Source organism: Amborella trichopoda, chromosome 5 (assembly GCF_054954075.1).
Source record: "Amborella trichopoda isolate Santa Cruz 75 chromosome 5, AtrichopodaSantaCruz75HAP2 v2.0, whole genome shotgun sequence".
Taxonomy (NCBI): domain Eukaryota; kingdom Viridiplantae; phylum Streptophyta; class Magnoliopsida; order Amborellales; family Amborellaceae; genus Amborella; species Amborella trichopoda.
The window spans coordinates 17145916-17162500 of NC_142340.1; the positions used below are offsets into that span (position 1 = coordinate 17145916).

Below are 16585 nucleotides of genomic sequence, written 5' to 3' on the forward strand. Positions count from 1 at the left end.
ATAGAAGACTGCCGAACGCCACTACTAGAAAGAAAACCTCTAAACAATTAATCCATCAAAAGACTTTTGTGCACCAAGAGCCTATACAATGAAATCATAGGTCTTACAAAAATTTGCAAACAATAATCTACAAAACCACTTAAGTAGTCAATGAAGTTCAAGCTACAATGGCATGATCACGAGCCATTTTATACAGATGGATGGCTCCAGTACAGCCACATGACAAATCCAAAACATGGACAAAATTTACCGGGAAAAGCACAAAACTAATGCACGATGGCCACCGTGTTGTGGGTCCCAAATTATCATTCAGCAGTACAAATTTTACCACTAAATATGTCCTCAAATGGAGAAATGCATGACTTGAATATCCCAAAATCTGCAACACCCATTACCATCACAGTACTACATTGATGTGTGAAACTTTGGACATCATTTTCAAAAATGTGCCAATACAAAGTAGAGGCATTGTTCAGCCTTAGCAATTAGATGGGAAAATTCGAAAAATAAATTTGAGAAAATTGCGCATATATCCATTATTTTTAGCATTATTACAATATCACCTAAGATATTCACTTATTGCATTCAAAATTTCAAATATTACATTTATACTCGTTCTCAAGAGCCCAGAATTTTTTTAAAAAATTGCCCTATTTTCAGATCTTCAGAATCCAAAATAAATAAATAAATAAAATTTGCACATTCAAGATCTGAAATTGTGAACTTTTGGATCTTGGAAAGTCACCAGGGCTCTCTTTTCTATGTTTTCCTCAAAATTTTTGCATTTGCAATTTTTGGATTTTGAAAATCCAGAAATGTAAATTTAAAGTAAATTTCAGGTTTTCGAAATCCGAAAATGTTGGGACACTACGAATGAAAGCTTCGGAAAATCCGAAAAAATGCAATTTTTGGAGTGTGCAATTTTAGGATTTTGAAAATCCAAAGAAAATTGCAATTTTCATACATATTTTGGATTTTCAAAATCCAGAAATTTTGGGGGACTCTGAAATAAAACTTTTCGGATGTTGGACATCCAAAAATTTAAAACACATTTTGAAAATCCAAAAATATAAAATTTTCAGATATTGGGAATCCGAAAAATTTAATTTCAGTTAGTTCACGAAAATATAAATTTCGGATCCTGAAAATCGAGAAAGGGCAATTTAGTCATTCTTTTTAATGCTGAACAAAATGTTGTAATAATGGATGTAAAATGGTAGAGTGATAACAATGGAAAACTTTAGGTGAAATTGCAATATCATTAAAAAAAAATGGATATATATGTAATTTTCCCAATAAATTTCATCCTTTCCAAGATAAAAACGAAAGCAGATAATGTGCTGAAAGTCCTTATGGAAAAAAACACATCGAATAAATATGGTGCATGCAGACATCACTAGGAACAGCAGCAATAACCTGCCTTTCATAAACATCTAGCTTTACACCTGCAGCAAAAGCATTAAATTGCTTCTAACCTTCTAGTCTACTGCCAAATCTCATAGGTCCATGCCGGGGCACCATAGCTTACCCATTTCACTCCTTTCCCTAAGTCCTTTTTTCTATAAAACTTCTACATCGACTCTTAAAAGAAAAAGAAATAAGAAAATGACATAATGTTAACCATTACTTTACTAAATAACATATAAATAAACATGTAGCACTTTTCAAAAAAACTTACACCCAAAACCTATAAATACAATAGTAATTACGTGAACAAATATTCTACTCCAACAATTCTTATTTCATAACGTTAACCATTACTTTACTAAATTACACCATAAATAAACATGTAGCACTTTTCAAAAACACTTACACCCAAAACCTATAAATACAATAGTAATTACATGAACAAATATTCTACTCCAACAAATTGTATGTTTTCACAAATTATTGATTTTGATACATATATTGGCTTCATCTGTCGTGCAGTTTTACTAACAAAAGAAAAATCTGGTGCTGCACTGTATTTATCCACTAAGTATGCTCCTACAGTTATCCACAAGGTATGATCTTAGAATTTTTCTAGGTTGTACAATATATCGTGCCATCTATATTCAGAGTCTATAAATAGTGAATGGATGCCATTGACTACCTGAGTCTACAGATATGATCTCTTTCCAATGACGAACAACCAATACGTGCCTCAGAGTGGTCAAGCCTTATGATGTAGAAAATAGAACTACACCGCATTAGGGAAGTAAAAAGGCCAAAAATAAAAAAGAATATACTTCACTTATGACAATGGGGAAGTAAAAATATACTTCACCTATGACAATGGATATCCATCTCTCATTTGTTTGGTAAACATCCAATTAATGGATATTTAGATGCTTGACCAGTAAAATATAGTGTTATAGTTACGCACAAATATTGAGATGTTCAATTAATGGATATCGAGATGCTCAATTAATGGATATTTATGTGCTTGACCAGTAAAATATAGTGTTATAGTTATGCACAAATCAAGTGAACTTAGAAACATTGAAAGAGGTTACAGTTCTTCAGGTCCTAACGGAACTGAAGTCTGTACTACTAAAGACAAGAAACCATGCCTCTATCAGCAAATTTAAAGTTTAATCAGCAACCATAATGGAATTATAATGCTTACCAAGGCCAATCCGTTCTCCAATCTGAAGATCTTCCCAGCGTATTTCCCATTCTGCAACACCATCCAGCATTGGGTTCATAATTTCATTATAATTACTGGTAAGCAGTGCTTTACTGTTTAGAGTTTCTTCCTTATTACCCAAAGGCTCCTTGGCAACTTCTTTACCATAGTCAGTGTCTATACCTAAAATTTCTTCAATTTTTTCTTTTCCTCTCACAACTTGGACTTCTTTATAGCAGTTTGTATTGGCTCCAAATATAGCCATTTCAGAATGCTGCTGAGATGATTTAGCAACATGCGGCACCAAACGTTTACCCAAATCTAAAGAAGGTCCACGAAGCTCACCACCATACAAATTTGTTGACGACAAATGAGACGAATCAAGAGATGTGGCATTCTGTTTAGCCGCCGCATCATTCAGGACATATTCATTTGTAGCATTCTCAGTTGCAATGACTGGATCACAAAGCTTAGCACTTTTTGGGCTTGGAACCGGCAATGAAGAAGAATTAGTGGCTGATGTCCCTATATTAGAACCAACAGGTAGATGATGTTTGTCCTGACCTGGATCTTTCCTTCCAATATCTTTAGCAAAGTCCACTTGTTTGCAAGGACTCAGCTCTCGAAATTTCTGGAAAGGCTTTATATCAGAAAAAATATCCGGAGGAGGTTGTGCACCACTCTCCAGCAAAACTGCATGCAATTTATGAGCAAATTCTGGGTGTTGTGCCGCACTGATGACATATTTCGAGACATCCTTGACCTTCATCTTCTGAGCGAATGAGATTGCCCCACTATTAGCTGATGGACCTCCACCCAGCTTACGCAATGAAGGAAGAAGCATTCCAAATTCACGCTCAAATCTCTCTTTCTTATTTTTATCAGTAAGATTTATATCATTCCTCCGAGATCCAAAGCTTTCTGGTTCCAGACAATTAGAACTATTAACCCTTGAATCAAATATTTTATCAACTGTATCTGCATGAGACCTCTCATTTTTACTCCCATTGTCAAGGTCAACATGAGTATCAAGGGAATGTAATTCCTCAGCAATCATTCCAATGGCATTAATGCGCCCATCATCAAGTTGGTATTGTTGACAATGTGTACCAGGAATTTCTGTGGGAATCAATGTCCCCGGAGCCGCCATAAGATCAATTAAGAACTCACTGATGCCATCAAAAATAAATCACATTCTTGTATTTTGAATTAGAAACTCATAAAGAACATACAGAGAACAAGGAACTGCTCCAACTAGAAAGTATATGAATGGAAATGCAAACTGGACTATGACATCAGAATAAAATTTCTAAACAGGAAGCATGAACACATCATTTGAACTAGTGTACCATCAAATTAAAACATAAAACGACCTCAGTAAAATTATTACACAAAGTATATGAATGGCAAAAACAAATATACGAAAAAGTGAAATAGAATGCTACAACACATCTCTTTGACATGTACTGAATCCACCCACCAATAAAAAACTTTGCTACCATGATATAGCTATAAAAAGAGTAAATGACGTCAAGAATACAAATTGTACCCAAGAGATAATGAGAACTATCAGCATATCAAGTCAGATAGTAATAAAATAGTCTAAGTTTTGAGATTTTCTAATTTCCAGGAGCAACTCCTATTTGAGTTACAGTTTCTGTCTGAAAGGTGACACTTCAATGATAATCTTTAAACAATTCATATGGAAGGTAAAGTTTCAATAATTTGTAAACCAATACTTCTTGAACTTTTGTAGTAACACTAGAGGAAGAAAAAAAATCTTGAGTTCAGAGCTTGAAAAGTTGTTTTCCCCATGGAAAGGCTATTTGCAAGGTATTTCTGCAATTCAGTACTCGAGTTCTCTAAGAATTATAGTTCCATATTGAGAGACATGATAATGTTAGGCCTTTTCATCCTGGCCTCAAATTCAATTCCCCAAGGGACATTTACTGCTGATCTAGTAGCATATTTGTTGGAAAGGTATGAGATTTCAAATCGTTTTAAGAATTAGAATCACATAATCAATGCTGGCTAGAAGATTCCTGTTTTTGAATCAACATCCGTACAAGGGAATTGCGAGAAACGAGATTCTTTCTATATAGGAATCCAGATTCAACCCAAATGGAATCGATATCCTTAAATATATGAAATCGAGATCCCGATCTTTTTGGAATCGAGTTTCTGACCTATTTAGAATCGACCCATATGGAATTGAGATTCCTTCAAACATGGAATCGAGATTCTAACATCTTTGAATCGAGTTTCTAACGTACTTGGAATAGAGATTCATATCAGCTTGGAATTGGGTTTCCACCCACCTGGCAATCGAGATTCAGAACTCTATGGGCTCGAATTTCAATGACCTTAGAATCAAGATTCCTACATCAACAACGTCTCGCACCTTAACAACTTACAACCTCATCAAGCAATTGAGATCAGAAGTCTCTAAGACCTGCAAAAAGGTTCTTTAGACTATTGAGCCTTAGACACAGTATTAGAAATAAGGTCAATTGATAGACACTTTTAGTCCACTTAGGGAAATTTTCTACAAAAGATACAAATATTATCTCATGTATTTTGAAATGTGATTTTGATTTCATTACTATAGTTCATATTGGAATTTGTTTACGCCATGGTGTTGTTTGTGTTGCAGTATGTGCCTTTGATACCAAGAGTGAAGAATTGGAGTATTCAATTTTCAACATGCAACAAGTTCTCTTAATTTTAATGCTCCAATGCCCAAGTTATATTTGCCTTGGTTACCTACAAAAGAAACGATCAAAATTTAGAAGAATATAAAAATACTAAGAAAAATGCTAAATAAATTGTAAATAAAGCTAAATTTAAGGCATATGATGATCTATACAGTAATTTGGGAACAGGAGAAGGTGCAAAATATATCTTCAAATTAGCAAAAATAAGAGAGAAAAAGTGTAAGGGATCTAAACCATATTAAATGCATTAAGAGTAAGGATCAAAGGATCTTGGTGAAGGATGACGAGATCAATGAAAGGTGGAGAGTCTATGTTTAAAAATTATTAGATGACAAACACAATAGAAACATAATGATTGTGAACATAATGGTAGAAGGGACTGTTGGTACATGTGACGACGGAGGTCATAGATACATTCATAGGATAAGGAAGCCGGAAGTGAACGACGTTTTGAAAATGATGAAGATAGGAAAGGCTTTAGGACCAGATGGTATCTCGATAGAGATTTGGAAGTGCATGGGGAAAATTGGCATTGAATGGCTGACGAAATTATTCAATAAGGTGCCGAGAACAAAGAAAATGCCAGATGAATGGAGGAAAAGTATTGTGGTACCTCTTTACAAGAACAAAGGAGACGTACAAAATTGTGCAAACTATCGAGGAATCAAACTTATGAGCCATACTATGAAGCTCTAGGAGAGAGTCACTAAGCAACGACAAAGGCATGAAACGAGTGTATCTGGAAACCAATTTGGTTTATGCCAGGAAAGTCAACAACGGAGGCCATTTTCCAACTTAAGCAACTGATTGAGAAGTTTAGGGCGAAGGGAAAAGGACCTCCACATGGTCTTTATTGATCTAGACAAAGCTTACGATAGAGTAACTCGAGATTTGATTTGGCGGGTGTTGGAAAGAAAGGCGTCTCTAGACACTACATCGACTTGGTGAGAGATATGTATGATGGAGTGCTAACTAGTGTACAAACAAATAGTTGACAGATGATTGAGTTTTCAGTGACAATAGATCTACATCAAGGGTCAGCATTGAGCCCATACCTCTTTGTCTTTGTTATGGACGACTTCACTAGGCACCTACAGGATGAGGTATCGTGGTGCATGTTGTTCGCAGATGACATTGTTTTGATTGACGAGACCCGAAACAGCATCAACACATAGTTACAACTTTGGAAGGATGCTCTAAAATCCAAAGGTTTTAAAATTAGTCAAACTAAGACAGAGTATATGGAGCGCAAGTTTAATAATAATAGGAGTAGAGACGAGGAAGCAGTTAAGATTTGACGATCAAAAAGTACAAAAAAGACCGTACTTCCAATATCTTAGGTCAATAATCTTAAAAAATGGAGAGATAGAGGAAGATGTCGCACACAGAATTAGAGCTGGGTGGGCGAAGTGGAGATGTACAACTACAATTTTATGTGATCGATGCATACCAATGAGGCTGAAGGGCAAGTTCTATAGGACAACGGTGAGACCAGTTGTGCTCTATGGGCCGGAATGTTTGGCAGACAAAAAACAATATACTCATAAAATTAGTGTAGCGGAGATGAGGATGTTGAGATGGATGAGTGGCAAGACAAGAAGAGATAGAATTCAAAATGAAGCTATTCGAGAGAATTTAGGCGTGGCACCAATAGGCGATAAAATGAGAGCGAGTAGACTTAGGTGGGCTAGTCATGTGTGGTGCCGACCAAGTACAACACCAGTTAGGAGGTGCGAGTCAGTTCAAGTGAAACGACTGAAGAAAGCAAGAAGTAGGCAAAAAAGGACATGGTTACAAGTAGTCTGAAAAGATATAAGAACTTATGGCCTCAATGAGGATATGGCCATTAATAGAGCAGCATGGAGAACCAGGATTCATATTGCCGACCCCAATTAATTGGGAAAAGGCTAAAATGATGATGCGGTACAAAAGAAGTTATACTTGCATTTGTTACCTGCAAAATACATTGGAATAACACTTGTTAAGAACTTACTCTAGATATTCGCATTTGAAAGTTCATTTATGGAACCAATACTTCGACAATATGCTCATCAGATTATTATTCGGAGCACATAAGAATTATGGGAGACAATCACCTCCAAACAAGTTTCCAAGTACCTCAAATCGAAATTTATAAATATTTAAAACAATCCATAAGTCACAAATTTGTGCACCTAGAATATTAGTATTTGATTTTGTGGTATTACGATTCCAAAAAAAATCAAATCAAGATTCTATGAGGATGGAAGTAAGATTATTAATTTGTGTTTTCTTGCATCTATGATCCGTGGTACTTGAAGTTCAAGAATGTGGATTCGAAAAAAAAAGTCTCATGTGGAAAATTCAACATTAAGGAATCGAGAATCCATAAATGTTAGAAACAAGATTTTATAAGTGTTGGTATCGAGATTCCTGACTTCACATAAACATATTCTATGAAGATTCTTTGTAGGGAGTCGACGAATCAGAATCGTGACCTTGGGTGAGAGATTTCAATAACTATGTCCAATAGTCCCACAAAGGCCACAATTTTGTAGGGTTTGAGAATGATTTCCTGGGGTATTTTTTGTTTTGAACGCATGACTATTGATAAATGTCTACAACCACTTGGATCACACATGCCCAGCTCACTACTGCAGCTGTGATCGAGTTTGGTAGGGTTCAAAATTTATCTGAGACTCTCATGGAGTTTTTAGATTTGGATTTGAAACAAGCCAAATTGCCAATATCCACATGTCTAGCATATTAAAGAGTCCAAAGTTATAGATGTTCACTTTTCCATATCTATCTTCCTACAAAGTTTCATGACATTTGGCTGAGCATCAAGTGAGATACAACATAATGTGTTCAAATTTTATGTGTCATCCATACATAAAGTTCTTAGTGGGATATAATTCATTTGGCTGTGTATCACTTGGCTGAATATCAAGTGACACACAATGAATTTTATTATTATTTCTCATTTATGTCATGCTTTTGTCAGAACTCAAATGCTTTGCATAAATTTCTGATCTGAAGAGAGAAATTCGTATTAACCAACTAAATGTCATTACCTTGCCTTATTATAGCTGGAGATTCACTGAGGTGACATGTCACAATAAAAAATATGCAGGAAATAAGCAATTTTCTTAATCATGTGGGAAATCCTGGTCATTACCTTGGTAAAACTAAATTGGAAGTTTTCTACCTTGGTCTCCAATCTGCAATGACGTGAAATGGAGGGAGACTTAAGCTAAAATAATATTAAATGGAATCTAATAAAATCAGTAACTTAATATCCTAAGAATGAAAAGAATTGAAACCTAATATCTTCTAATAAAGGACTAAGATCGCAAATTGAATAGAGCCCAAGAACAGCAATGGGTTACCAGTTCTGATGACTGCCAAAAAATTCAAGATAATTAATCAATTGTAATCTCAAAATATTCTGGCATCAATAAATTAATCAATGGTACTATGACATGGCAGAGACAACATGACAGACCACGAAGTGAGTATTAGTGAAGGACTCCATAAAGAGATAACATTATGAGTCAATTTCTTCCCCCAGTTTCCAAGGATGCAGGAAGGTATGGAAAAGTTGTTGAGCAGCATTGGGAGCTTCCCGGCAGACTCATCTTTGCATATGAGTAAATATAAATCCGAATCCTAGGACATGAATTCTAACTTCATCAAGATCAATGGATGATATCATCAAGAAAGATGATAGCAAAAGGGGTGCGATGTAGCCAAACACCAAAATAATCTGACTATTGCAGGAAATCTGAATGCAGCCATGGAAGAGGACATGTAAGACAGGTCTCACGTAAAAAATCTATTGGGGTACTCATAGTCAAAAAACTATACTCCCATTGCTTTGCCAGAGACCATCCGTCCTTGACTTTAGACAGTGTGATTCGAGTTCCTCCAGAAAAATTAAATAATTGATGAAAGGTTGGATACTCAAGGATAAGGGCAGCAATAATCCAACGAGCAAGTTATGTTGCATAGATACCTCATCTGCACAAGGTACCAGTGTCGCTACAGTCAGATTGTGGTGCTAGCATGGGATGTAGTGGGGATACGATTCAGACATATACTTGTCACTTTGCAGCTCTCAAGAACTTGATATCTCAATTCAGCCATATATTATTAAAGACGATATCATATACTATTACAACACTTATTATCTAAAAAATGACTTAGCGAATATTACATATGACGTGTAAAAAAATATCATAATAATACTTCCAAGAATAATGAATAATTAAAATTCATTATAAATGTTGTTTTTAAGGAATCCAAAAAGAAATGGGAGTACTCCATTAAGAACTTTCATTTTTTTGCATCAATATGAGAAATTAAAATGTTCTTTCCCTATATGAACTACTGTTAAGCATTAAATTTACCTCACAAAAAGATAATCATGAAATTAGCATCGATTATAATTAGAAGAAAATAGAAAAAAAATTATTCTTATACTAAGAGAAACAAGAACATACAGTCATTTGATGTATTTATCAAAATTTAATTACGTATCTCGATTCAGGAAGATACATTTTAGTGCATAAAAAAAATGACGATAAAATTAAAACTTTCAGATATCATCTCTTTTCCCAACAAAGTATAAAACTTTTCCCCCATTCAATACTTTAAGACGTCATCATCTCTTCAAAAGACTTAAAATGCCAATAAATCAGAAAGACCACAAGCACAAAACCATGAAATGATGGCAATGAAACATGAATGCACAAAACTATGAAACTTAATAAAGGCATTACATTATTAGCATTTACAGTCATAGAAGAAAAGGGAATACAATGAAATGCCACAATCTCCATAAAATTTCAAGAAATAATATTCCATATTTGAATAACACTTTAAAGTTCCAAACCCCCCTGATTTTGATCACAAAAACCACTTATTTCTCCTAAAATTAATCAAATAGCGGATTTTATATGATATTTATGGTTCATCAGGAATCAGTCACGATTCCTTCATAAATTGATAAAAAAAAAATTTGTTAAATATCAAAAAACTTATACAAACAAAAATCGATTTCTTAAAAAATTGAGCTCGATTTCTTCAAAAATTGAGCTCGATTTCTTCAACTCATAGACATTGCAGATCGAACTCAGTGACAGCACCCGAGCTCGATTTCTTAAAAAATCAAGCAAAAGAAGAGTTGAATCAGAAACAATACTTCTACAATCCTCTGAATCACACATTGAACTTTAAAAACCCTCTGATTTTGATCAAAATAACTCACTAAATCAGCTCTAAGTCATGAAAAGGCGGATTTAAATTGAAAGATAGGGTTCTTCGTGATACAGTCACGATTTCTTAATAAATTGATGAACAAATATTTGTTAATAACAAAATTAAATTATACAATCACCTGATGAACATCAAGAGCTTCAAAAAGCCTAAAAAGTCATGAATTTTGGTACCCAATTTCAGAAGAAATCTTAAGTTTGGCAGATCGAACTCAGAGACATTGCCCGATCTGGATTTCTTCAAAAATCAAGTAAAAGATGAGTTGAATCAGAAAAAATTCTTCTACAATCCTCTAAATCACACATTGAACTTTAAAAACCCTTTGATTTTGATCAAAATAACTCACTAAATCGGCTTTAAATCATGAAAAGGTGGATTTTAATTGAAAATTAGGGTTCTTCATGATACAGTCACGATTTCTTCATAAATTGATGAACAAATACGTGTTCATAACAAAATTAAATTATACAATCACCTGATGAACATCAATAGCTTCAAAAAGCCTCAAAAATCACACATTTCGGTGCCCGATTTCAGCAAAAATCTTAAGTTTGGCAGATCCAACTCAGAGACATCGCCCGAGCTCGATTTCTTCAAAAATCGATCAAAAGAAGAGTTGAATTAGAAAAAATACATCTACAATTCTCTGAATCTCACATTGTACTTTAAAACCCTCTGATTTTGAGTAAACTAATTCACTAAATCGACTCTAAATCATGAAAAGGCGGAAATTTGAGAAGTCCACCTGCTTTTTGCAAAATCGTGGATGCAATCCATATTTATAATATTTTAATAACTATTGTAGACAATAATGCTCTGCAAAGCCTACGATGCTTCAATAATGCATCAAAAAGTGAAAATCACATGATATTTTCACTGTTCATGCATGGAATCAGTGAGACTCGCCCCATAATTGGTCAGACTCAGCTTTTTTTATGGGAATCGGGCGAATCCCGCTTTTTTGCAAGATCTGGATCGTGCTTGCTTATTCCCGATCCGGATCACCTGGTTCCAGATCGGATCGGCGTTTCTTTTAACCCTGCTTAATACATTTGGTTTCCTAAATTTATATTCATTATATTCCTTTCATATCATATCCCATAGTATCAACATGTTAGAAAAGATAATCTTACCTATATTCATGTCCTAAATTTTGGAAAAAGCTGAGTTGTATATCAGCACCTTGGATCTTTACTCGTGTTCGTATCCATATCCATGCACCATAGCCAGCAAGACCTCAAATTTACGTATGTTTCTTTTATAGTTGTTGGAAACGCCTCGGAACCCAAATCATTTTAGGAATCGGAATCGGAATCGCATAAACGCAGTCAACTAGAAGATTCATGTTTTCGGAATCGACATCCATACAATGGGAATCGTCGAGAGCAAGATTGCAATTTTTTAGGAATCGGGAATTGACCAAAATGGAATCGAGATTCCGCCACATATGGAATCAAGATTCTGACCTCTTGGAATTGAGAATCCTACCTCCTTCGAATCGACCCCGAAGGAATCAAGATTCTGAATCTTGGGAATCAAGATTTTGAATCTTGGGAATCAAGACTCCAACATATGTGGAACCAATATTCGCACCAGTATGGCATCAAGATTCCGACATATTTGGAATCAAGTTTCTGACATTTGTGGAATCGTGATTCAGTCCAGTTTGGAACTGGGAATCATATTAGTTTAGAATGAAGTTTGATCCCAACTGGCAATCGAAATTTGTAACTCTATGGAGTCAAGTACGAAGCCCCATCCATAGAAACAAGTTTCCTATATCAACAACAGCTTGCGCTTTATCGACTTAGAACCAATTTAAGCAATCGATATCAAATGTCTCTTATTAGATCTGCAGAAGGGTTCCACAAATTTGAAGTCAATATATTGATTATTGAACTAGGGTCAAGTAGTTCACTAGGGAAATTATCTACAAAAGATGAAAGATACAATCACACAAATGTTATCCCATGCATTTCTAAATTGTAATGTTGACTTCATTATTACGCAAACAAAATATACTTTAATGTGACATGGTATTTATTGTATGCGATGTAGTTACCAATTATACATTAAAGCAGAGATCAAAACAATGCCGATCCGATCCGGAACCGGACGATCCGGATCGAAAATTGGCGAGCACAATCCGGATCGGGAATTGGCGAGCACGATCCTGATCTTGCGAAAAAACGGGATTTGCGCCCTATTCCTATCAAGAAATGCCGAGTCTGACCGATTTTGGGGCGAGTCTCACCAATTCCATCCATGAACAGTGAAAACAACATGTCATTTTCACTTTTTCATGCATTATTGAAGCATGACAGGCTTTGCAGAGCATTATTGATCACAATAATTCATTAAAATGTTATAAAATGGTGAATTGGATCCACGGTTTTGCAAAAAAATGGTGGTGTTCTGAAATTTTCACCTTTTCATGATTTAGAGCCAATTTAGTGAGTTATTTTACTCAAAATCAAAGGGTTTTCAAAGTACAATGTGTGTTTCAGAGGATTGTAGAATTATTTTTTCTGATTCAACTTTTCTTTTGATTGATTTTTGAAGAAATCAAGCTTGGGCAACGTCTCTGAGTTCGATCCGTCAAACTTAAGATTTCTCCTGAAATTGAACACCAAAATGCGTGATTTCTGTGACTATTTGAAGCTCTTAATGTTCATCAGGTGATTGTATAATTTAATTTTGTTATTAACAAGTATTTGTTCATCAATTTATGAAGAAATCGTAACTGTATCACGAAGAACCCTAATTTTCAATTAAAATCCACCTTTTCATGATTTAGAGCCGACTTAGTGAGTTATTTTCATCAGAATCAGAGGGTTTTTAAAGTTCAATGTGTGATTCAGAGGATTGTAGAAGTATTTTTTCTGATTCAACTCTTCTTTTGCTCGATTTTTGAAGAAATCGAGATCGGGCAATGTCTCTGAGTTCGATCTGCCAAACTTAAGGTTTCTGCTGAAATTGGGCACCAAAATGCGTGATTTCTAAGGCTTTTTGAAGTTCTTGATGTTCATCAGATGATTGCATAATTTAATTTTGTTATTAACAAATATTTGTTCATCAATTTATGAAGAAATCGTGACTGTGTCACGAAGAACCCTAATGCAGCCTTATATTAACTTTTTCCTTTAAACATATGTATCACTTTTTTATATTGTTTCTGTTTTAAAAGAGATATCAAATCTACAACATCCAATTAAACTAAACGGTATATAATAGTGCAATTTTACTTCAATAAACAGAGTTGCTACCCTAAAAACTGCATCCTTTCATAAATGAAAATGTTAATAGACATTTAAATCGCCTTTTCGTGATTCAGAGCCGATTTAGTGAGTTATTTTGATCAAAATTAGAGAGTTGTTAAATTTCAATGTGTGATACAGAGGATTGTAGAAGTATTTTTCCTAATTCAACTCTTCTTTTCCTCGATTTTTAACGAAATCGAGCTCAGGCAATGTTTCTGAGTTCGATTTGCAATGTCTATGAGTTCAAAGAAATCGAGCTCGATTTTTTAAGAAATCAAGCTTGATTTTTGAAGAAATCGATTTTTTCTTGTATTAAGTTATTTTTGATATTTAACAAATTTTTTTTAATCAATTTATGAAGGAATCGTGACTGATTCATGATGAACCCTAATTTATATAAAATCCGCTATTTGATTAATTTTAGGAGAAATAAGTGGTTTTTGTGATCAAAATCAGAGGGGTTTTGAACTTTAAAGTGTTATTCAAAGGATTGTAGTCATATTTTTTATGATTAAGCAACTATTTTGCTCGAATTTTGATGAAATTTTCCTATTTTTCTTAACTAGATGTATTGGATGTAAATATCAAATATGGAATATTATTACTTGAATTTTTATGGAGATTGTAGCATTTCATTCTATTCCCTTTTCTTCAATGACTATAAATGCTAAAAATGTAATGCCTTTATTAAGTTTCATAGTTTTCTGCATTCATGTTTCATTGCCTTCATTTCATGGTTTTGTGCTTGTGGTGTTTCTGATTTATTGGCATTGTAAGTCTTTTGAAGAGATGATGACATCTTAAAGTATTGAATGGGGCAAAAGTTTTATACTTTGTTGGCAAAAGGTTTATAATTTGTTGGCAAAAGAGATGATGACATCTAAAAGTTTTAATTTTATCGTCATTTTTTTTTGACGCACTAAAATGTATCTTCCTAAATCTAGATACATAATTAAATTTTGATTGATACATCAAATGACTGTATGTTCTTGTTTCTTTTAATATAAGAATATTTTTTTCTATTTTCTTCTAATTATAATTCCATGCTTCTCTTTTTGTGATGTAAATTTAATGGTTAACAGTAGTTCATACAAGGAAAGAACATCTCAATTTCGCATATTAATGCAGAAAAATGAAAGTTCTTAATGGAGTACCCTCATTTCCTATTGGATTCCTAAATAACAACATTTATAATGAGTTTTAATTATTTTTTATTTTTTTTAAGGCTTAATCCGACTGATTCGGCCGATTCCCGATCCGGATCGCCGATTCACCAATCCGGGTGGGTTATTGGTGCTCGATCCGGCGCACCAATCCTTTTTTTAAACCAAGGCTTTAAAGAAAAGGCAGTCCATCCAGCACTATTAGATATGTGATCCTAGCACTCTTAGAAGCGTTTGATTCGAATGAAGATTTCTATTCCAATTACCTTTAAAAAGTGGTAATCATTCAAGAAATTCGACAGTATGTAATTCGATTTGTTTTTTTATTATTTTATTTATTTTACTATTATTATTGTTATCACATGTACATTATTTCAGTGTAGTAATCAAGCACACACATGGATACATTCTTGCATGAATTAAAAAACAACATGTGGGTAGAGAGATTTTCACATGAAACAGGTATCTTATGGAGGTCGAAGCAAAATTCCATGTTGATTGAATTGCAGATCCAAAATTCCATGTTGATTGAATCACAGTTCCCTGCTCCTACGAACCGAGGCGATTTATGTTGTAGATTCTAGATTCATAAGCATAATGAATCAAGATTCATCACATGTGGAATCAGGAAATCAAGAGATGTGGAATCAAGATTCAATAAATGTTGGAATTGAGATTCGAAAAATTTGGGACCGAAATTCCACAAATAATGGGATCGAGACTCTTAAAAAGGTATGAAACGAGATTCCTAACTTACGGAATCCAAATTCCTAAGTTCCAGGAAACGGTTTCTGTAATGCAGTCTCTCTATTTGGTAGTCACTAAATTCCATGTATTGATGACAACGTTTCAAAATCAGGACTTGCTCTAGGACTCTGCAAGTCCCGCTTAGTCCCCAGTGGACTTGCCGAGTCCTGCCCGAGTCCAGGAAAAAGGGCTCAATGAACCCAAAGAATTCAGGGAAAATAGGCCAAATAAAAAGGGATAATTAAAAAAGAGAAGTCAAAAAAAATATGAAAAACCATATACAAAATGAAAAATAATTGAAAGTTTATTTTCATATGTAAAAAGGATTGTTTCAATAAGCTTCGCACACACTAAGCAAGTCATAAGATCATCTGACGTAAAATCTAATGATTCTAAAATTCTTAGTGCAAATTCATAAGACTCCCATCAGTTTCCAAGTTCCCACGTCATATTAAAAATAACAATAAGAAGTTCTACATCATCACCATTATCTTATTTGGGACCGGTCACACGAATCTTATCCCACTGTTCTACTCTATCAAGAGTCATACCTTCAGTTAGACCATAAGTCATCGTATTTCTTCTCACTTCCATCCATATCCTTTTAGGTCTTCCCCTAGTTCTTTTAAAGCCTTTCACTTGAACCAATTCGCCCTTCCTAACTGGAATGGTATTAGGCCTACGCTACACATGGCCAGCACACTAAGTCTACTTTCCCTCATCTTATCGTCTATTAGAGCCACTCCTAAGTTCCCTCTTATGTAATCATTTCGAATTGCATCCTTTCTTGTCTTGAGACTTATCCATCTCAACATCCTTATCTCAACTACACTCATC

At 34.4% G+C, this 16585-nt stretch overlaps 1 protein-coding gene across 19 annotated transcripts in view; it reads right to left on the reverse strand.

Moving 5' to 3' along the window:
• LOC18448176 (Protein kinase superfamily protein) overlaps positions 1-16585 on the reverse strand; it is a 67031-nt gene that overhangs the window by 22111 nt on the left and 28335 nt on the right. For 14 of the 19 annotated variants that reach the window (XR_016055199.1, XR_016055201.1, XR_016055200.1 and 11 more), the window contains one exon: positions 2609-3777. Coding sequence is in view for 15 of the 19 variants with exons in the window: in XM_088866232.1 (XP_088722358.1) it covers positions 2609-3777 (1169 nt within the window). In the remaining 4 variants the exon portion in view is untranslated. Of the gene's footprint in view, positions 1-868; positions 2159-2608; positions 3778-8479; positions 8523-16585 lie in introns of those variants that run through there. The other 5 variants (XR_016055202.1, XM_088866226.1, XM_020675991.2 and 2 more) reach the window with 3 other exon arrangements.